This window comes from Hesperophylax consimilis, chromosome 22 (genome assembly GCF_061612785.1).
Source record: "Hesperophylax consimilis isolate HC1 chromosome 22, BYU_Hcon_1.0, whole genome shotgun sequence".
In the NCBI taxonomy this organism is placed as follows: Eukaryota; Metazoa; Arthropoda; class Insecta; order Trichoptera; family Limnephilidae; genus Hesperophylax; species Hesperophylax consimilis.
In genome coordinates this window covers 30678522-30702729 of record NC_142857.1, presented here as the reverse complement: position 1 = coordinate 30702729, position 24208 = coordinate 30678522, and the positions used below count along the sequence as shown (strand labels likewise).

Sequence of the window (24208 nt, the reverse complement as noted above, 5' to 3'; positions counted from 1 at the left end):
GAAGCTGCCCTCTTGGCAGTTCTCATCTCGCCTCAGCTGAAGACAGATTCCGCAGTGTCCAGTACCCAGTCAGAGAGTGATCATCTCGCCTCCCCTTGGGGCGGCCGCCGAGGCGCCTCCGCCCAGGAGGCTGCCCTCTCGGCGGTCACGATCTCGCCTCAACAGCTGAAGACAGATTCCGCAACCAACAGTCCCGAGTCAAGAGTACCCAGTCAGACAGTCATCATCTCGCCCCCCCTTGGGGCGGTCGCCGAGGGGCCTCCGCCCAGGAGGCTGCCCTCTTGGCGGTCACGATCTCGCCTAGTTCTCGACACTTCACATTTCCGCACTCGACAGTCATCATCTTGGGAGTCATCAACCTGCTCTCCCTCTTGGAGCGGCGCCGAGGCAGCTGCCGACCAGGGAACTGCCCTAGCAGAAGTTACCGTCTCGCCTCCGCCGAGAAACTTCCTGCTCTCCCCCTTTGGAGCGGCACCGAGGCTCTTCCGACCAGGGAGCTGCCCTAGCAGAAGTTACCGTCTCGCCTCCGCCGAGAAACTTCCTGCTCTCCCCCTTGGAGCGGTGCCGAGGATTTTCCTACCCAGAAGCTGCCCACTCAGAATTCGCTGCCTGCCGACTCCGCCCTTCGGAGCCTTGGCCCAGGTTGAACAGCTTCCGCCCTTCGGATCCAACCCAAGTTGCCGCTTGTGTGCGTCGGTGATAAGTGCGAACGTGGAGATCCGTGATTCCAGAATCATCGTAAAGGGAAGTGTCTGCACAATTTTTGCATAATTATCTCGTAACGTGACCCAACTTTTAAGACAGTGAATGAAGATAATTTAGGATTAAGAAAAAGGACAATTAGTTTTAAGAATTAATTTTAAGAACTATCATTAAGCCTAGATTAAGACTAACCCTTCTTTATACATTTTATTAAATAAATTTTAAGAGTGTTTTGTAACTAAGTAATTTCTTTTTTTACTCGTTCCTCCTTTTCTTTTACATGAATAATATTAATTATTAACTTCCCTTAAGTAGAGTTATAACAACTAGTCTGTTTTCCGGTTAAAAAAACGAATTAGAACGATTCGTAAATAAAACGATTGGTACCTACTCAATCCGTTTATTGAGCATTATTTTCCTGGCAACATTTGTTCAAGTGACATGTCAGTGTTTACTTTTCTCTATGACTATCACTTTTGCACACTTTTGCAAGAATGGTGGCGTGAGTGCGTAGCCGGCTGGAAGTGTGTGTTTGATATTATCTCTAATATTCTAAATTTGGACTAGTGTTTCAGTGCTGTGATCTAAAGTAATTATATTGCTGCTTATTTTATCATCTATTTTAGTGATAATACTCTCAGTAGGAAACATGTCCTGTCAACAATAATACATTTTGGTTTGAATATAAATTTTGAATTAAAAACTATCCCAGTTTAATTGAAAAGTTGCAGTAAGTTTTATTTGTGTGATATTGTCGTGTTGTTGACACTAAAACCTCAGTGGGTCAAGTGTCAAGTTCCACGAATATTTATACATGTTTACAGCTATTGATTCCTGATCAATATTACGCACCCGCGTTTTAGAAATAATGTTTTTCCGTATAAAACATAGCCTAGGCGAACTATAAAGTGACCTAAAAAGTCTCAGGATATTCGATTTTATGGTTCGGTGATTCTAGTAATGTCAATAATGTTTTCTAGTATCAGCTTACACTTCGGAAAGATGTAGATCAGTAGTTAGGTGACAGTGAATTATTAAAATTTTCTGATCTTCAGCCACCACAGGTGTTGGTTTTGTTGTTGTTTTTTCTCTTAAAGTTAATAATCTTTCGTTGTTTTTTTTTCTCTCAAAATTAATTAGAAGGTAACCACTTAGCAAATCATCCAAACAATGCAAGAATATTTTTGCGATGAAATGAGTTTGTCCATGTCTTCGGAAATAAAATTAATAATAATGTTAGTAGGTAACCACTCGGCACACCATCCAAACAATACCAGAAAACTTTTCCGATGGAAATAATTTCTTCATCCCCCTCACCATGTTTCAACCCCCACCATGTCTTCATCCCCTCCACCATGACTTCATCCCCCACCATCCCTTCGGAAATAAAATTGAAAACTATAGTTTTTAGATTAAAACAATTGACGAGAAATAAATAACGTTTTTTTAGTGTAGGTACTGTTTTAAAGTCATCCTTGGAAATTGATTGCGATTTCAGAATTGTGCATCGAATATTAACACGAGCTAGACGAAGAGCTTTACCACCGACCTGTATAACCAAAATGTTAAAGCCCAGCTACACTACTCGCGAAGTTGATCGAAGTTGACCTAATACGATAGGGTGGGCACGAACTTCGCTTCGCTTCGGGCATCTTCGCTTCGCTTGGCCCGACTTCCGATTGTTGTCGGTAAATGCGCCCGAGTCAAAGGACTCGAAGTTCGAACACGAAGTGTCTGCCCACACTACTCGGTTCACTTCAGTTCGCTTCGAGACGTCGTGTTTGGTGGTTGTGCGTGCGCAGAGTCATAGTGACTATACGTAATAAAATATGGCTTCTACACTGTGGTCACAGGACCTAATTTTTTTGTTTCTAGAAACACTCCAATCCGAGGCGATTATTTGGGACCCAATTGAAAGGGACTATAAAGATAACTAACTAACCATCACGTCGTTTCCCCGCAGGGGTAGGCAGAGAGGACGGACCGCCAAACAACTCGGTCTTGGCACACACTCCTTGCCTCATTCACATTCATACATCGTCTCATACATACTCTTCTATTATTCTGACTCTTGACATGGCCCGACTCGAGTATCTGATTCACTTGATCGTGCCATGTCTTCCTCGGGCGTCCCCGACTTCTGCTACCATTCACATTTGCATCATATATCCTCCTTTTTTTTATATTTTTTTTATAGTGAATACCTCACAAGAGTCCCAACTGCTCCCGTCTGGAGCCAGTGAGACTATGGCATCCCCAATTGGGGGATGTTGTGAGGCTGAAGGTAAGTGGGGAAGGGAAAGAGGAAGGTGGGGAAGTACCTGGCTATTCAGATCACTAAACACGGCTAAAGCCATTTGGAGCAACGTTTCAATTCTGAATGGTGGTCTTACACCAGGGCGATACTGGTAGTATCTTCCACTCTGGAACGTGCCGCAAATATACTATATATTATTTTAATTAATTAATTGTGAAATAACACAAATTAATCAAATAAAATTTATTTGCGCACGCCGGGTTCGAACCCGCGACCTTCGGAATGGCAGTCCAATGCGTTACCACTGGACTATGCCGGCCGTCACACTCCTATCTTCGCTCATTCGCTCTACATGCCCAAACCATCTAAGCGTCCCTTACTTAATCTTACTCATTACGCTTACATCAGCCTTGCACTCTTTGCGGATCTCCACATTCCTCACACGATCAAACATGGTTTTACCACACATACGCCCTTGAGGTGATTTTTCACAAAAACGGCGCTTTACAAATTATCCAATTATTATTATTATTATTATTATACGCCTCAGGGATCTCATTTCAACAGCATTTAATCTATTTCATCCTTTATTTGCCACTTGAACGTCCATGTTGCCTAGTGCACGGACTCCGAGAGACTGAGCTACTCGCGAAGTTGCACGAGTGTGTGGGCACGCACTTCGGACTTCGGCTAACTTCGTCGAGGACTTCGTCGAAGCGCCGAAGCGAGTAGTGTAGCGGCCGCTTTAGGAGTCGAAGAGAGAAGGTGCTGTGTGCAGTGCCAACCAGCCTCCCATCTAATAAGCATAGAGAAACAATTACACACTTATCAATGCATTCCGGTTCTTTACAAATCCAACAAATTTACTAAAGAAAAATTTACTGTTTTGAATAAGTTCGTAAATAATTTTCCCTATTTTGAACACTCAAGTAGATTTTAATAGATACCTGAAGTAGGTACCTGAAGTGCCATTAAATTAGTTTTGATTTGTTCGGACCGTAATATTTCTTATTTTAACTCCAAATAATGAAGATCGAAGAAGTACCTACCACAACCAAAGAGTGATGTATGAGGTGCTGATCAATAGGGTACTCTTTAGCTGGTGAAGTGGCTGGATTAGATCGAAACTACCCTAAGTTAATTGAGCGACCGCTCCGCAGGTGAGATGTCTATCGCCAAGAACCCCTTCCGGCGGCCGTGGGCCGACAGCACGATGGCGGCCTCGGCGGCGCCCCCGGGCTCCGTGGCGCTCAAGGGCATCATCGCCGGAGGCATCACGGGGGGCATCGAGATCTGCATCACCTTCCCCACAGAGTATGTCAAGACACAGCTGCAGCTGGACGAAAAGGGTAAATATGTACACATAAACTTATTATCATATTTCACCTCTACTCCGCTACAATTAGGGTTTGAACATCGCGCACCTTTTTCAAATCCCCCTAGATTGGGGAATAGAATTTAGTAATCCCGCGGGATTTTTATTAAGGCTATTAAATTGAAATAATGCCAACATTATCAATCATCAAGTACCAACTAGCAATATTATAAAACATGCTGAAAAGGTTACATTTAATCCCTCCAGCGTTTTAGAGTCATATATGACCGGGCGACCATATTTGATAAAAGTAATTTTATATTTTTTTCTATAATGTGGAAATACGTATTTTTTTGGCGTTAAAAAGAGAGATACTAATTCTTTCCAGTTGGCTTCAAAATATTGCAATCCATTAATAAAATCCTAAAATTAACCAAAATGAATAATTCATATTTTGCGCCGCTATCGTAACAATCATGGGTTTAACATAAAAAAAATATTTTTTATTACATATGATGTTACGGTTTTCTTACAAATTCCCCAAACAAAACGATTGTGTTTTGAAATATTGAGTTCTCTCAATTTTTCTATGATTGGAGAACAAAAGTGTGGTTAGCGTAACATTTTTCACGTTTAATATTAAAATTTGATTATTTAGAAATATGAATGTTTATTTTAAATGAAATAAACAGTATTTGTTTTTACGGAAAGTAAAAAATATAAGATGTTTACAGCGCATTTAAAATACACAGAAAACATTTCAAACTGTGCTGTGTTTTCAACGGTATAAATATACCATACACAATAATTACATGTCACAGAAAGGCCCCCTGGGCCTCTTGAATATCGCCCACTGTCACACAGAGACAACACCCTTCAGTGAATAAAAGAATATTTCTATGTTGTGCTGTATTATCGGTGCCTATTATAAGTTTCCCCGATATCCGAATTTGCCGAGAAAAGAAGGTTGCTCTATTGGAAGTCGAATCTTGAATAAATTTCAATAAATGATTACTAGACGTTTTCAATAAAACAAGAAGTTGTAAGTAATAATTGTTTGACTATCATTAGTAAATTAGAATCGGTAACCTTCACTAGATATGTTGGGTACTTTGCTGGTGCACTCTCTGCGGTTGCGATCTTTGCCCCCGACCTGTAGCGCCGTATCACATAAGCGTGCTATCTGTTATCTTTCCACTGTTACGTGCTCCGTGTATTTTCTACACATTATCGTAATCAGGTAAAAAATTAACGTTCATTATTTTCTGATAAACTGCTCAGATTTTCGTCTTACAATTTAATTACAATTTTGTGATCAGTTTCGATGATTCGAATATTTAAAACACTATTTATTAGACAAGCCTAGAATTTCCATACAATCAATTCTATGTGTTTAGCAAGCAAAGATGTGCTTTATTTCAAATAAATCCATTTCAAATGGAAATGCAAAATGCAAAATGGGTATTTTGCATTTTGCATTTTGCATTTTAAATGCTTTTTCTAAAAACCATTTTGCATTTTGCATTTTAAATGCTTTTCTCAATGTATTTTCCATTTTAAATGCTTTTTTGCAACATTCTTCCTACTATCTCCACTCATCTGTTTTTCATAAGCCCCAAATATCAGTTGGTCCTTAACCTCGCTATGAGAGATAATTTACATTTGTCAAGTTGCTCCCTGGTAGGAGCCCTGGCAATTGAGTGATACCATTACAACAAATACTGAACATGGGGCCATGACGCTGTTATATTAAATGGTTTCTATGTTTTCAACATAGTCAACATGTCAACATTAGTCCCGCGCAAATTTTTTGTGGTTTCATAATCTGTAGTCGTGGTGTTTTTGGATTTACCATCATGTAATATGTTTGTTCTACATTGATGTCCATTATTAAATGACAAAATGTTCAAAAATTCTATAATTAATTTAATTGTTTGACCCGAGAAACCATTTTGCATTTTCAATGCATTTTGAAAATAGGTATTTTGCATTTGAAATGCTTTTCTAAAAACCATTTTGCATTTTGCATTTTCAAATGGAAAAATTTTGACCCATTTCCATTTTGCATTTCAAATGGTTTTGGGTACCCATTTTGCACATCTCTGTTAGCAAGCTATAATAAATGATAATGCAACCGTACTAATCGGTGTATGTACAATAAATATATGAATTCCAATAGCTCTCCGTCAATTGATGCCGCGATTCAATGCAAATTAGCATGATTCGGTTATTTAGAAGATACCTAAACAAATAATAACGAATTGTTGAAAGTCGAATATCTCGGGTGTACCCATATTGGTGCATTCGATATCTATACAAACTGCAACTCTCCACAATTCTTCGTTCAACTCGCGGCACTTAGATTGTAAGCGCTGGATGCAATTAATTAACTCAGTCGCCTTGTTCATTTAAATAATTAACCGTTGTCTTCCTTTATCCATAAAGTAACAAAACCTCAGAATGTAGGTTTCAATTATGACCTTTGCCACCGAAAGTAGTACGATATTATTATGTAATTCTTTGTTTTCGAAATCAGAAGAGCATACATTCATTTTTCACGATTTTCACGGCCAACAATTCATATGGTTTTGTTCTTTTGCGATTGTTTATCAGAAAATTACACAAATGTTGTGTGTATGCTATTCACTGAATTCTGCTCTTTACTTATCTCGCAGTTTCTTAACAATGGAAGTTAACAAAATCGACTTCGATTTAGTGGCTTATTCAATTTGTACTGATGTTTCCACTGTTCAAAACAGACACAATAGTAAAATTGATAACTTTAGCCAACTGATATTAGTGAATCACTTTCAGTATAAATGCTTAAGGTCATTCGAAACTAATTTACACAAAAAATAATGTTTTCGTTTATTTTTATCTTGAAAATGTGTCTAAACGTCTCTTGGTGAATAATATGAAGTCTAAAATACGGGCAGTAGACAGAGTGACAATAATGGTTGCCTTGGACCATGTGCCGTCAGCGGCAGGTGGGGGCGTTTTTAAAAATACGCCGGAAAACATTATAACACTAGAAAAATCGCCGATATGATATATGGAACGATGCCCGCACGCGCCGCAGGCATGCGTATTCGTAGCTCAGAGGTGTACAAGAGTAGGTGATAATATATCCGCAAATAAACGTAGCCTATGTGAAAAAAATACTGCACTTCTTATTTTTTTCTTTCTTACAGTTTCCAGTAGATTTGTTTAAATGTGTCGACCAAGCAAATGTTTAATTATCATATATTATAAATGACTATAACTTAGTGGGGATTGTACAGTGTACATTGGTACTCTAATGATACTTGATTACATTTGAAGGTTAAACAAATCTAGATTGTTACAAGTAATGATAACAAACAATGTAACGAGAGTTTAAATACATGCACAATTTTAACGGTGAACACAATTAATTAGTCTTTATTTTGGGTACAATCAATTTACAAGTATGACACGTATTTATAGCAGTTTAACAATAGTAAGAAAGTGGTAATAGTAATACTTTAATAACCACTTTGTGTGTTCACTGAAGAAACTAGTATCGTTCCTCACAAACGACCTAACCTTTTGTTTTACCAAAAGGATTTCAATTCGTTTTTTTCTCTCTCTGAATTCCTAAAGTAGTTGCGTAGTACGGTTTACTACGCGTCGCTTGGGTCAGACCTGTCAGAGGTTGCCGTAGTTAATACATCCCTTCCAGGGATCACATCTAAGCCTGAGCGGCGCGGCGAGGTGAAAACGTTAGTTACAAAGCAACCCTCGCCCTAATTAGACGATGCGATGCGGAATGATAACGTAATTAATAAAATAATTAAACCCTAATTAAACTAATCGATGCGGAATGGAAGAACTAATCAATATACGGTTTATATAGATGGTTTATTATAATAAAATTACATTTATTATGTAATCTATAGTTACTGTTTGTATGATCAAATTTAGCATAGTTCACAAGTACACTCAACTCCATTTACCAATAAAAATAATTACGTTATTTCACTATATGTATACGTTATTTTATTACATAATTTAGTATTATAGGTGTTAACAAAATACTACATACTTTACAATTGTTATTATTCGAACCACAGGCTATCCGATACGAAAATTATGTATTATTTTTATTACACCGCGATAACAAAATATTCATTCATTCACCTCTAACAACTCAGGCTTTCGATTGTGTAAGTATTTAATTGATTTACAATAAAAATATATAAATTTGTTTTATACTAAGTACTTTAAAACAAATTTATATATTTTTATTGTAAATTATGACGAGCCACAAAGTAAATGCTTATTACAAATATGAAATATGAAATATTCAATTGGTTGGTGTGATTCCCGAATTCTTTATTAGGCTCACCGGAAAGATATTATTTTGAATAGGTATTTTACATAGATATTTTTAATCTCCAAACCCCTCCAGGTACACTAGATCGCTTTCGCTTTATAATAGCATTGACTTAAAGATCTTGCATAATTAATGTAAATCCCACCAAAAAATTGGCATGGTTCTCTCTTTCGGAATGCATGGGGACTTATTATTGACTGTGCATTGTTTGAATGTGGACAAGTTCAAACACCAGAGCATATTGCTTTGTCCACTCGTATCATTTGTCAGGAGGTCAGGAGGCACAGCGATGCTGTACAACGCAGCGGCTTGTACTTGGCAGAAAGATGGTTCACAACAGAGCTCTTTAGCCTGGGTAGGTCCATAAACTCTGAAGCCAAGGCATGTAACTGCTGTAACATAACGCCTTGTAGAATTTGAACGATTACGTAAAGAAGTTGAGAGTGTCAACACCCACTCCGCATTGCGTATTATCCAACAGGACAAGATGAGAATAACCCGAAAAACTGTATTGACGTCAGTAGCCAAATTTTCGACAATTTTTTTCACTGCCTGCCAGTTTACTGGTCATTAGGTATGAAATGCCAGAAAATGGATTGCCAAATAACGGGATTAGGTACATCTGAAAAAAAAAACTATGAAATGAATTACTTGGCCTTTGAAACAATCGAATCGAATCGGAACACGTGCTCACGAGAATCCGCTCGGTAGAGTGGTTCTTTACTTACCGCCCACAACCGTCAAGGGCTAGAATAAGGGTGAATAAGGGTACCTAGCGTTCAAAGATGGTTTAAAAGAATGGAAATACGAATGTTAGAGGGACCGCGCTGATATTAAAAAACGATAATAATTAAGCGAAAATGGTGAAAATATTTTATAAAACACGACTTGTTTGAAATAGGGTAAAAATGTACATAGATACGAAATTTAATCCTCTTGGAACATCCGATCAAAAATCCACATAACATACGAATAACTGACAATGCAGTTTTACATTTAGCAGAACGCGCACATCCTTCGTCAAGCCATACAAGTCCTGGCGCCGAACATTTTACTCCCGTCTGGAAAATACTATAGAGCATGGGTAACCAACCTTTTCAGCATCCGGACCGGATTTAAGTAATTAGATTTCCTACAGGGCCGTACAACTCTATCTATCTTTTGTAATCAAAGCAAACCATAAATATATTGCTCTTTTTAGAAGATATAACAAAAATGAAATTCAAACATATTTATTAGATTAGAGTTAGGCAAAACAAAATAATAATAATAAAAAATAAACAAAATGTAATAAATTTTAGTGAGACGTCTGATTTTGTTTGTCAGAACTAAGTGCATCAATGTTGATAACGATTAATGTTGTTGCTACAGGCAAACCGTTTTCCAAATGTCCGTCAGTGATTCGTGTTCTCATTTGAGATTTAATTTGCTTCATAAGTATTTTAAAATAGCGAAATCATCGATAGAGCATGTTTGTGGATATTTCTCCTTGCCCAAATATGTTTTGTAAAACTCTTCCACACCAACCTGATCCATTTGTAAAATTCATGGCAGTAAACTCACGTCTACAAATGCAGCAAAAAGCACACGATGCTTTTTAAAATCTTGAAATCAGTTTTCAAATTCCAGTTTCAAGTCGGATATCAACGAAGTTTATCTCTGGCTGCAATAACAATGTACTAAAGTGAGTGAAGATTTTTGTCCTTAACTGTTGTTCCAAAAGCCCAAGTTTCAGTTGGAATGTGGAAATAAGATCATACATGTTATTAATTATTTGATCTTTCCCTGTAGACGAGTATTAACAACATTTAGGTAGTCAACTATATCGACCAGAAATGCAAAGTCGCTAACCCACTCCTTGTCTTCAAATTCTGGGATACTTTTTGACTTGCTCGCGAAGAATGATTGCTTCAACTCAAACACTATTTTCAGCATTTTGGCACGGGTCAGCCATCTTACTTCTGCATAAAATATTAGGTCACTATACTGTGAATCCAAAGACTTGAGAAACTCTTGGAACTGACGGTGATTCAACCCCTTCGACTCAATAAAGTTCACTGTTTTGATGACCACCTTCATGACATGATCCATTTTAAGAGACTTGGAACATAAATTCTCCTGATGAATAATGCAATGAAAATTTAGCATCGAAGTATTACCAACTTTGCAGGCCTCATTTTCAATTTTACTAAACCTTCGTGTTTCCCAACCATTGCTGGAGCACTATCTGTTGGTTGTTGAGTTGTAACGAAAAGCGATTCAATGTCGATGTAACAGCTCCTAACAAATCTCGTGAGCAGGTAGTGTGTGCCGCTAATTATTCTATCTTGTTAATATGGACATCAACACCCCTGATAAAAATCGCCATTTGGGCGGTATGTGTTAGGTCTGTGCTTTCATCCGATGCTGGAGCATAAAATATGAACTTGGATGCTCGCTTTTCAAATTATCTTCAATATGTTTTCCAATGTCATCGACACGCCTAGTAATAGTTTTTAAAACGAATATACCTACGATAGAAGAAATTCACACGATAGTTGAATCAATGTATTGAGATACTTCCATATATGAGATATGATACGAACTACACACGTTGGAATGTTCTTTTGGTGGTTTTATATAGACTAACAGAAAAAATGTGTGCATATTCTCCGCGGGCCCCAAGTAGACACCCAGCGGGTCGCGGTTAGGCCACCCTTGGTGTAGAGCGTACCAGAAACCGAATTGCATTGTGGTTCATTCAACCCCTCCGATAGCCGATGAAATTGCTCGATTCATTTTATTTTTTATTTAAATTATATACATTCTCTTACATAATAGTATTTCCTCATGGTGTGAATGTAAACCAATATAGTAAAGTTGTCTTCAAGGAGAAGGAAATAATAAAGAAATAGCCCTTTTAATGTCGTATTTATTAGGTTCTGCTCGTATATTTTATTACTCCTGTTGGAGGCGCGGTTTGATCTTTAAATGTAAAACAAAAATAAAAATTATAATATCCCACGTGTCTCAAACGGGCAAGGCATTTAGCATTAGATTGGTTGCGTCGAGGTCACCAAGGTTCTTAAAAACCCTGGAGGTCACACGCGACATACTACATATTATTACGAAGACGCTGGTGAACTTGATTTGCGATAACCTCAAAGTCGAGGTTTGTGTAAGATTAAGACATAGGTACCGCTAATACTGACAAGCGTAGGTAGCTCTATTTGGTACATTGTTTGTCTTTTCGTTGAAAATTTTATCTGAAATTTGCCGCTTAAATAACCTCTATTACTAAAACTATAGATATTAAATATATGAACCCACGTTTGTCGGTGAGTTGTTATTGCATAATATGACTGAAACACATTGCAGTTGCCGGGTTTTGGTAACCTCTTATTTCGCATAGCCGAACTAGAGCAAATATATATATCAAGTTATAAAATATAACATTTTGTTGTAATACGTTTTCCTTTCCCATAAATTCAGACTTATTTAAGTTTGTTCACTAGAAGGCGAAACAGCTGCCACGCTTAATAATAATTACACAGGAAAACTTGTTTAAAAATAAACTGTTTTTTTTTTTGTAAATTTAATAATAATATTATTGAATATATAAAAGAAAAACCATAATTGTTCACTCTTTACTTTAATTCTATATTAATTTTCGGAATAACTTTATTGAGTAAAACCCGAACTAAATGCAAGACGCAAGACAAGACGCTGTCTAGATTGCATTTAGTTCGGGTTGAATCTTGCGATCATACATAAAGATAGTTTCCAATAAAAATGTGCGGTGAAAAATGGAAGACAATGTTGGTAGTTCTTATTCGAAGTATGATACAGTTAAAAGTGACCGAGGGGGATAGGGTCCCATTAGCTCAGTTGGTAGAGCGGTGTCCCGGAAAGACAAGGGTCCTGGGTTCGAGTCTTAGATGTGACCGTATCTATTTCTGATTTTTCTGTTTCAGATTTTCGTTTAGAAATCGCTAATATTGTCTTCAATAATTTAATTCTATATGTAAGTATTTTTACACACACTTGAAAAACTGTTTATTCCTTATTTTATAAAATATTTAAAAATCGTTGCCGCAATTGTAGAACTTTTTCATCTACACAATATTTACCGTAGACTTAATTTACCTAAATTGTGGACTTACAAACCATTGGCAGTAATCTCAAGAGTTGTAATTATGCGTACGTCAACAACACTAGTTAATTTTTATTTAAATCTTGGTTAAAAAACAATGAGTTAATGACGATAGCTGTCACTATCGCTAATTTCCAATTGGATTTTAATCACGAAATTTTCAATTGATGTAATTACATTGTGGAGATTACTTACACGTTTACAATATAAGAGATGATTTAGGTAAGCATCTTAATTTTTTTCATTGTTTCTATGATGTGTAAGAATTATTATTTTAACTGATTTAATACGTGTTTATAGTACATATCATTTGAGTTTGTGAAGTGTGGTAGGAATTTTAGGTCTAGAGGCCAAAAATATTAAATAATTATATGAACGTACTAATTAATCATTCGTTGTTTATCTGTAAGTTAGTATATGTTCGCTCTTAACTCTCCCTAAGTCCAGAAGCCAATTGTAAACCGATTTACGCAGAATGCGTGCACTTTTCGATTTCCATGTATCGGGTATGAGGTTAAACATATTTGGCCCCACAGACATAGGAATTAATAGACGAGAAGATAATGGCGAGGGGTAAAATCAACCGTTGAAGAACGAAGGGGGTAAAGCTGACTGTGATTCGTCAATAAATCAATCTGACAGTAAATAGGCATAATTTATAATATCACCATTTAGTTCTTAAAAGTAAAATCTGCTTTTGAATGAATAGACATTTTTACCTGGGAGCGCAAATTACTCGCCACGTTATGAACAAATTTGCGAAGTCCAAATTCGGCAAAAAAATTCTTCTATTTTCAGAGTCGAATATTTCGTTTAAGTATTTAGTTAAGACACTTTTATAAATGTTCATAATTTACTTCCCAGCAACCAACCAGCTTTGTGTTTCGCGTCCAGACGTTTCTCGATGTGATAGTATATTATGTTTCTACAACTGATCCATATTATACGATGTGAATATGCTTAAAATAAAGTAAAATAATGCTTATATATATGGAATGTAATACGACAATTGGGTTTATTCTCTTTTTCACATCTATTTTTACAAGTTTTCATAGCACAAGTCAACATTTTGCCGTGTTATTTCGTAAAATGAACCGATGATGCCTCGACCATAGTTCGCACAAGAATGATGACGTCACGTTTTCAAATTTCACTTGAGGCCATACGCGAGCACAGCCGGCTCCAATGGAACCGGTATGGGGAGTGGGGATAATACGCTTTTAATCACTTATGGCAGGTCTACTAATATTCATATGTCTATGGGTTTAACATATTTGGCCCTAACTAAGAGTATTGTCCTTGAGCAAGGGATGTCTTAGTATTAGGTGGAACTACTGGATTCCCCTCTGCATGACGGGTGTCGTGAAAATGGTCGATGGAAGGGTAGTGGTGACGATGTTTGTGTGTATGTGATATAATTTTTCTTATGTATAGTTTCCTTACATCAAGAACTCGTATTTCTTCGAATAATATATCACTGGGGTACCTAAATGGTTTTTTAAGGATGACCCTTAGAAGTAATTTTTGAGCTTTTGCTAAGGGATCTAGTATTGTTTCGGTACATCTGCCCCAACCTGAGGATGCATATTCTAGTAAAGATGGCATAGTAAATTTGTTTTTTCTTTCTAAGGTATTACATTTACAAGTAGTTAGGTAATTGCAATTGTGTTTAATAATATTGTGTATTTCTTTTGGTTGTCCTGCTATAGTTGCACTGAAACGGATGAATTTAGTTTTATTGTAGTCATTGCTTAACCTTGTTTACACAAATTTCTTAGATTGTTGATTACTAGTTAACTAACTAACTATATAATATAAGCAATCTATAATACAAACAATAACTTATTTGTTTACTACTTGAGTTATTATTTTTAGAGACACATAAATCTTTTTTTTTTTACGAGATGCATTTTTTTCCTAATGAACAAAGGAGTGTGAGTAGATATGTGAAAAAGTCGGTGACGCCCGAGGAAGACATGGCATTACCTGCATGTTATCAAAAATCCAAACTAGATCGCTATTATAATGCTTACTCGAACAGCGGAGTCGAGATATACTCGAGGTCTCAGAGCAACCAATACTAATTCAAGTAACAACTGTGCCTTACGAGCGTGTAGAGTAGAGAAGGAATAATGGTTTCATTTTGAAAATTGCCTGGAAGCTGGAGCGACTGCTTTCCGTTCTATATGTAACTTTAAAATGGTAGTTGAGAAGTTGTTAGGGCAGTAACCTTGCAATGGTCACTTGTTCTCCCCTAGTGCACCAACAGATCCGCAATGGATGTTTTTATGATATTTTGAACCTTAAGTGCCCCTAGCGTACTAAAATATGTTTTATTCGCTTGGCAGTCAAATAGTGTTTCCTAATAACTATGTTAAAATTCCATGTCAAATTTTATACTTCGGACTTATTTAACGTTTATTTAGCTAGAAAATATAATAAAACTCATGTTGCCAAGTAACATAAAACAATTGTATATTCCCAAATAGATGCTGAAAAAATGGCTCATAAGTAGAAATACTTTATACTAGTCACCACCAGTGGCGGCTCGTAACTTTTAAGTGTACTAGAGTGCTAATATTACAAAAATGGGATTATTGATGTTGTTGTATCCGAAAATGAATTTTTTTTTTGAAAATTTGTTTTTTGTATGAAGATTTTCAGGAAATTTCAGTTTGGTCGTGCAATTTTGAATTTTCAAGAAAAATTCAAAATCATTTTCAGATACAACTAATAATGTCGAATTTGTCAAACTTAGCACCCTATCAAACTTAAGTCGGGAGCCGCCACTGGTCAATAGAATAGTCAATAATCAATATAATCAATAGTTGATATTTATTATCACGTAGATTTGGTGTTATTTTAGATGTGTGCCAATAATAATAATCTGATTAACACTAATAAAGTAACAAATTTTATAATTAGTATTAATATTACGTATTCTTATTTACAATTATTTGTAATTAAACATGTACATCCTTGTGAGAAACTGCTTAAATAACAATAAAAAACAATGCTTTCGTATGTCTTTAATGTATAATATTGATGTTAGCAATTATTTCAAGTCGTTTGCGACTTTTATTATCGCCTGCTGTTTATCAATGATGTCGGAATTTACTTACGAAAGTTTTACAAACGAATACATCCGAAAATAATGCAAGGCCGATGTGGGCGCTACTAACTAGAAGAAAGAGACGCGTTTTTTTTCTTTCTTTATTCGTAAAATATATATTTATGCAGTTTTTTTTACATGGTTTTCGACTACCACACTAGACACATGTCCGTATTATGGTAGTCGAAATTTGTGTATAATTATATAAATGTAATACATGTTCACTGGTTAATATATTATTTTGTTAAATGCAATGTATTTGTAAAATAGGTAATACTTTTACTGGTTTTCTAGTAAAGCACATTTCACACGAATAAACCAACCGTATTGCAAACTGTTGATTTTAATGAGATAAAATAAATATAAATATAAATGGGCAAATAAACAGACTTTACTTGTTGTTATAATGAAAATAAAGATAAATTAATTAATTATTTTGAAAAGAAATTTTAAACATAATTTAAATGAAAAAAAAATAATAAAGCAAATAAACTTAATTCAATGATGTCAGGCATTCTTTAAAATACATAGTTAATAATAGATAATATATAGTTCCTACCCTTCATAAATAACCAATTCTGAATATATAATATTAAATAGATTATCACATACAGGAAAGGAGTTCAAGTAGGTGAATCTCGTAAAAATAAAAATAAAGTAACACAAATAAAAATAATAGATAATGTTAGGAAAAATAGAAATAAAACTAAGAATAATCGCATCAGCGTAATATAAAGTTTTTGTTGAAAGTTAATTAAGAGATACAATTTTACTCGAGAAATATGAAAAAATAAGAACAGTTTTAAGATGTAAGGCATTCTTTATAATATTTCCTTCCCAGAGCAAATAACCAGTTCTGTACACTAATGGCATAAATATCATCAGTTTTCGATGTCTTAATATCAATACTCAGTAAGTTGAACATTTTAGGCGCTATATAAAAGAACTATAGGGCGCTATAATATAGTTGGGCGTAGGCTGTTTTTGTTGGAGGAATTTAACATTTTTGGTGTGATGAATGTGTGACATTTTATTATAATCCTTAGTAGCAGTTTTTGAATTAAGATCATGGGATAAATAATTGAAGCTGCACAGCCTCCCCATCCCACGATACCGTATGTAGCTATTGATTGGAAAAGTGCAAAATATATGCATCTCATTGTTTGAAGGTTCAGGATTGATCTGAGAGAGAGAAATATATAGCACAATTTGCGGAGTCTTTTTGTTATGAAATTGACATGATCCTCCCAACGCAGTTGATCATCTATAACAAGGCTGCCCAACCCCAGGCCCGCGGGCCATAATGTGGCCCGCGAACGAATTATAAGTGGCCCGCGTGAAACATTTTCAAAAAACCCGCCAATCCGCCAATTTGAAAAAGTGTCGCGGGTCCGCGGTAAAACAAACAATGCATCTTGCGCGCGGTCACCAGTGTTGCCAACGACGGCGATTTATCGCTATTTAGGCTACTCAGGACGAGAATCAGCGACGAAAAAATCTAACCTGTTGAACTTACTTTTGAAAAAAAAATACACCGGTTTTCGACATAATATTTTTTGCGTCGAAATGGAATCCTGTAGCCAACCCCCCCCCCCCCATGGAATTTTTTCTCAGCGAAGTTCCGTAACAACCCCCCCCCATGGATTTCAAATTATTTTGCGGGGGAGCACTTATTTAGATTTTTTTTTTGTGGGGAATTATGTTTTATAGAAATTCTCTAACAACCCCCCCCCCATGGATTTCAAATATTTTGTGGGGAGCACTCATTTAGATATTTTTTTTGTGGGGAATTATCTTTCATAGAAATTCTCTAACAACCCCCCCCCCCATGGAAATAGGAACCGTCAGGTATTCAGTGGCCCGCCAGTGATTCAAAATCGTCAATTTTGCCCAACTGTTAAAAAGGTTGGGCAGCCTTGATCTATAACAACCCCTAGATATTTAATTTGGTCGGATTTTTTTAGGTTGGTGCATGAGCAATTATTGAGGAGAGGCGTAGGGGTAATATGGTTTTGTGGGCTTGAGTGGATGATAAGATTACGACAGTTTTGAGGAGTAGTGACTTTGCGTATGGAGAAAAGTAAGTATTTTGTTAGAGTCAGAAGGTTGTCGTCTAACCGATGTTTTACTTTATTTAGGCCCTCATTTGCTTTTTCCTTAGTTGAGTTCCAATTTCAGCAAAATAACTTATAGTTCCATCAATTGCCAAGTTACATAAAGTGTTTATATACTTATTAGTAGAAAGAGAGAGCATTTGAGGCACGAGTGAATGGAAGAAGTCGGGGATACCTCAGGAAGGCATGACACTATCAGGTCAACAATTGGTATACCCAATAGAAGAGCATGTGTGAATGAAGTAATGGGTGTGCGTAGATAGATCCTTGTGGCGATCTAAGTCTACCTAGCACTCTCACAAACAGGTATAAACACTCCATAGGTACCCACAAAGGTACCTTGCGGATAGTAGGTAACTATAGACATGACTATTGGTAGTCGACTAGTTGATGTTTTATCGATATTCTATCTCTGGTCAGTGAACTTTCACGGATTCATTGGCTGAAAAGAAAGTCATTTTTCAGAGTCGCTCCTTTGGGCTATTAATATCACAGTTATTATTACCAAAATACATTGCCAAACAGGCTGTTATCACCCGAGACTGCTGTGTGTTGCATAACTGACCTAACCGTAACCACGCGTGTTGAGTTAAATTACGGCCTGCTGAGTTGAGAGTGCTTTGTATTGCGGGTTATCTAGAATAATGCGGTTCGAAGGCGAACCAGACGTGAGGAACACGTCAATGTTACGTTCAGTGCCAAGTGCCAAGAGCTGGAAGGATATGTAATCGGCCACCAGGGAAAAAGATAATGATATACATATTTAGATTTCTACGGTAGATTAATAATATTTACCTATTATCGATTTATCATTATAGATGTTCCGGGCGTCAGAAACACACATTTACATTAATTTGACAAATTATTAATCACGACAGCGGATAAAATAGCATTAAACTTGAATTGGCACACGTCCGACCTTAAATTAAATATCCCCACTAGATTCAAACGCGTGCTATTTATAAGGCAATAATATAATGTATTAACGTTTTCTATAATGCTAAAAATAATTCATTTTATTCCGGATTGTGGGAGTTTTTGCGATCCCACTCACACATAAAGTATATACGTACATGTGAGAAAGTACAAAACAAAACACGTTAATGGTGTGCAACATTATTCTTGATTGATAGGGCCCAGGGGAACCAAATTACCCTGAATGCACACTCTAGAAGAATTCTTCTATAGTGAGAACATTTCTGAAGTTCTGAAGTTTAATTCTACCACCCGGGTTTTGATGAGGGCTGCAAGCACTGCCGTATCTTTAGGTTGGGTTTACACTTGTAAGTAAAATTTACGACTTTCGTAAATTTTTGATAAGTTACTCACAGGAGCGATTACATATGCATCCAACTTATCGTAAATAATGCTCACGGAAGTTGTTAGGAAGTTTAACTTACAAACTTCTCACAGAGACCGCTACACCAGTAATTCTATTTTTGGTAAGATGGCTTCCTGACAACGCGTTGCCGCCGACTTTGACAGCTGTCAGTTAGTAATATTTGATAACAGGGATTTGTTTATTTACGGTTAGATCATGGATCCCCATATAATACCCATTTCCGCACACAACGGATTGCCGCTGCGATATTATGCACAATTTTGTCAAACAAAAACGTAAGGGCCGCAGAGTGTGTTGGATTAGGAGTTGGCTTCAAAGAAGAAGTACTGATGGGGCTTACGTTCGTTTAACGGCAGAATTAAGAATTGAGGATCAACAAAAATTCTTTAATTTTATCCAAATTATAGTAACTGACTTCTAATACATATTGGAAATGATTGGCCCGTAATTAAAAAAGAATGATACTCGTTTTCGGAATGGCATTTCACCAGCTGAAAAATTAATGAGATTCCTTAGGCGTATGAGTGTAACACCATGTTACGATCGTGTGAGAAATGCGGAGATCCGCAAAGAGTACAAGGCTGATGTAAGCGTAATGAGTAAGATCAAGAAAGGGACGTTTAGATGGTTTGGGCATGTAGAGCGAATGAGCAAAGAAATGAGTGTAAGGAGAATATACGATGCAAATGTGAATGGTAGCAGAAGTCGGGGACGCCCGAGGAAGACATGGCACGACGAAGTGAATCAGATACTTGAATCGGGCCATGTTAAGAATCAGAATAATAGAAGAGTATGTATTAGACGATGTATGAATGTGAATGAGGCAAGAAGTGTGTGGAAACGGCGTGATGGTTAGTTAGTTAGTTAGAAAAAATAATGGTGACTCTTCGATTTTTGGCGTCAAGTAATGTTTTCTATGTATTCTTGTATTGCATTGTTGTATGCATTCATTGGAGATATTAATTTGTTGTGAAGTTTGATAGCTGATCCATCAGTTCGTGAGGTCGAATACTAGAATCATTATCACACATTTACACGGGCATTTTTTAAACATGACAAAATAATGTTATGTTAGTCTCCATAGATTATTGCAGTGTATTATTTCATAAAGCTGTTCATGTCGACAAATAAACAAGTCCCGAGGAGCAACGGCAGAAAGACCTGTCAGTGTTGCAGATTTCTGTTTTACCATCCCGACAGTGACGTCAAAACTTACCGTAAGCGTCTCAACTTATCAATCTGTTTTGATAAGCTGTGAGAGAGCCGTAAATTCCCGCGTGAGCGATTAGACCTGTCAAAAACTTACGTAAAAAAAACTTCCGTAACTTGGTATAAATTACGGTAAGTGACTTTTGGTGTCGTTTACATTGGTAAATTTGTCGTAAGTCGCTTACGTGAGCAACTTACAGGAAAAAACTTACAAGTGTAAAGGCAGCCTAAGGGTACGTATACATTTGCGAACCGAAACGCGAACCGTACCACGAATTACGGGAAAGGAACGAATCAACTGCAAGAGGCGTTTCGCGCCATTTGCGGTTGCTTCGTTTCTTTCCCATAAGTTGTGGTTCAGTTCAAGTTCGGCTCGCGGATGTATACGTAGCACAAGATAACCGAACATCTTGCGGTAGGCGTAACACTGCACGCGAAACATTTCCAAGGATAAGGTTTTCACCATCATTTAGAGAATTTCTTCCGGAAAATTTATATATATAATACATGCATATTATATTTATATAAAATAAATTGTAATCAAGTCGTAAAATATATTTTCGGGCACTTACATTGGTAACGCTGGCCAAAACTTTTGAGATACATCAACATAATGTACTACTGAATTTTATATCTTTAAAAGGCCTACAGAAAAGTTCTCCACTGTATATGTCCACCGCCTAAGAATAATTCCCACCAACGCCGGGCATAGTTCAGTTAGTACTGAATAAATATGTATGCACGTATTGTATTATTATGTCAATGCGGTAACACGATTCAATGAGGAGAGAATTTTCAGGACTAACATACAAACTTGGCTTATTTAACAGATATCATTTTGATTAGGTTAGTCCGTCCGTAGTACAGCGTTACATCCTTTATGGACCAAGTTTATTTCTCTAATCTAGCTACAGTAATATCGATGGCCTAGCGCACATATGGGTTAAGTGCAGTTTATGTAAACATAATTACGTGTTTTGAAAAGCATTTATCAAGATTACTTACTTTGTAAATGGATGGTAAAATTTACTTTACTTATTTCATCTAGAATGGATGAAAAACAGATACTCACATTAATTCTTACGAATAGAATTTACAAATTTCGCAACACGCGTGCGCTAGGTCATCGATGCAATGTCCGGTGGTTGGCATGGACCTAAGAGCCCTGGACAGAGCGCTAGTGCGATTTTGTATGAATGGCATTGAAGACAAATCCAGGGCGAGGGGAAATTGCCTGGCAGCCATCTTGTATTACTAACTTTGAAACTGATTAGTATAAAAAGTGGTGCATAATTAACTATTATTATTTTATGTTGTTTGTGTTGTTAAAGCTTGTCCAGCGCATTGTAGGTCCATGTTGGTTGGCCCCAGGCGCCAGGCGTGAGACGCGCAGTGCGGGAGTGTGTAGATTAGAGAGTGGAGACGATAGAGCTAGAGAGATGCTGCCCAAATAGTATCATCTGTGCTCTGAGGTTACGGAGGAAAGTATTTTTATATTTCTCTCAAATCTACGGGAAATGCCGCAAGCAATGTTGCGCAGTATTATGTATTTCGCTTTCTGTGACGCAAGACTCGTCCTTCAGACGAGGAAATGCTACATCTTAAATTTATTTCCTTCATATTACCTAAGTACCTACTTGTTATTTATTGTAAAATGAATTCTAATGAATGTTGTCGATCATCTTCTGAAGTTTTCCTTGTCCTCTGCAAACAGGAACAGCTTGTCCAATCCTTGGAACTCCTGTCCACTGATGGATGTTTTTCTGCTACGGTCATATCCTATTTACCTACTCGTTAACATAAATGTTATGATATTATAATACCCCTTTGGTCGTGTTCCTTTTCACATTATTTGTCCAAGGTATGCCGTGCCGTCTTGCTTCTAAACATTTCGCTTTTCTTGATTTACAATCTACTTTACGATACTTTTACGAGGAAATAAAGGTTTAGATGTGTTAGCTCATAGGCAGAAAATTGATTGCGCTATTTACAACAGTGGCGCTGGTCACATTATTTGATCGTTTGTCTTTGGTAAGCTTGGTTGGGAACGAAAAAGCAGTTTCTTTTATTGTAATGATCCATTTATGAATTTGAATTTGATAGTAACCGGCTTGTGGCCGAATCAACTGCAAGCGGCGTTTCGCGCCATTTGCGGTTACTTCGTTTCTTTCCCATAAGTTGAGGTTCAGTTCGGCAGTTTGGCTCGCGGATGTATACGTAGCATTAGAGCTGTAAGTCACGTTGTATACGGACATAATATGTACACACAACACACTCCGATGTATCGTTTAAAAAATAGCCCACTCTAAAACAGTGGGTAATATCTAAGTAATATTTGGAATCCCTCTACACAACAATATTGCGAATGTGACGGTACAGAATAATTTTCTAATAAATCATCCAAATTGTATACTACAGACTACAGCTGATCATTGCACACATTTATTACAGATGATCATTGCAGCCGATCGATTTTCAAGACCCGCCCTTCGATGCACTGGAATGCATCGATCGTTGGAATAATTACATTATCAAAAGCCCGTGTTTTTACCCGAAGCAATGAAATAATGCTCGAAAGGCGAATGAATGAACCTATGTAATAAATGATAATATGATTTCGGATTGTTGGCGGTTCGAAGGTCTAACATTCCCCGCGGCCCGCGCGCTCTCTCCCCTTCTCTGTATCACTCTGTCTCTCTCTGGGCCAATGTAATAACATTATCATTCTAATGGATTTTGGATGAGGTGTTGCGGCATCGTCATTACGTTAGCCGGGTTTTTCGATGTGAGTTGTACTTGACTGACATTGTTATTGATGCGAAAGTTTTATCTTAGTTTTTTCTTCCTTTATTTAACCCACAGTATGAACCTAATATTTGTTCTTAGGGCCTTGGTTCTGAGTTTAATTAAAAATATATATTAAACTATTATATCAAAATATGACCCGAAGAAAAGACGTGAAATTATCCGTTTTTCCGACGAAATAGCTACTAAAATGCATTATTTTCCATTTCAAGAAACTGAAATACTTACTTTTCATTATTATCTAATAGTGTTTTTAAAATAAAAAGTGTTTATGCGTGTCCCTATTTTCTTTACATATATACCCAAGAAACAACTATTTACTAAACTAGTTTTCTCGTAAGCATGATCTGAAATTTGTAAGACTATGTTTGAAGGTTAGGAAATACGCATAAATTATTTATATAACTCAAACAAAGAACCTAATCACTTATTTTGTGTATTTATTTTTCGGAATAACTTTGTTGAGTAAAACCTCAAATTGTAATATTTAAATATTGAAGACAATGTTAGTGATTTCTAAACGAAAATCTGAAACAGAAAAATCAGAAAAGGATACGGTCACATCTAGGACTCGCACCCAGGACCCTTGTCTTTCCGGGACACTGCTCTACCAACTGAGCTAATGGGACCCTATCCCCCTCGGTCACTTTTAACTGTATCATACTTCGAATAAGAACTACGAACATTGTCTTCATTTTTTTACTGCACATTTTTTTATTAGTCCTAGATGTGACCGTATCCTTTTCTGTTTCAGATTTTCTAATAAACTTATTTTGTGCATGTTTTTCCATCTCCCCCGGCGTAAATGCTTGTTTCTTGTAGTAATTAAGATAAAACGAAATGTTATTTGTGCGTATAAATCGTTC

At 36.7% G+C, this 24208-nt stretch overlaps 1 protein-coding gene across 1 annotated transcript in view; it reads left to right on the top strand.

Moving 5' to 3' along the window:
* Positions 1-1161: 1161 nt before the first annotated feature.
* sea (mitochondrial citrate transporter scheggia) overlaps positions 1162-24208 on the top strand; it is a 31184-nt gene continuing 8137 nt past the window's right edge. The window contains exons 1-2 of the mRNA XM_089645598.1: positions 1162-1291; positions 4120-4308. Coding sequence (XP_089501724.1) covers positions 4125-4308 — 184 coding nt within the window. The 5' untranslated portion in view covers positions 1162-1291; positions 4120-4124. The remainder of the gene's footprint in view (positions 1292-4119; positions 4309-24208) is intronic.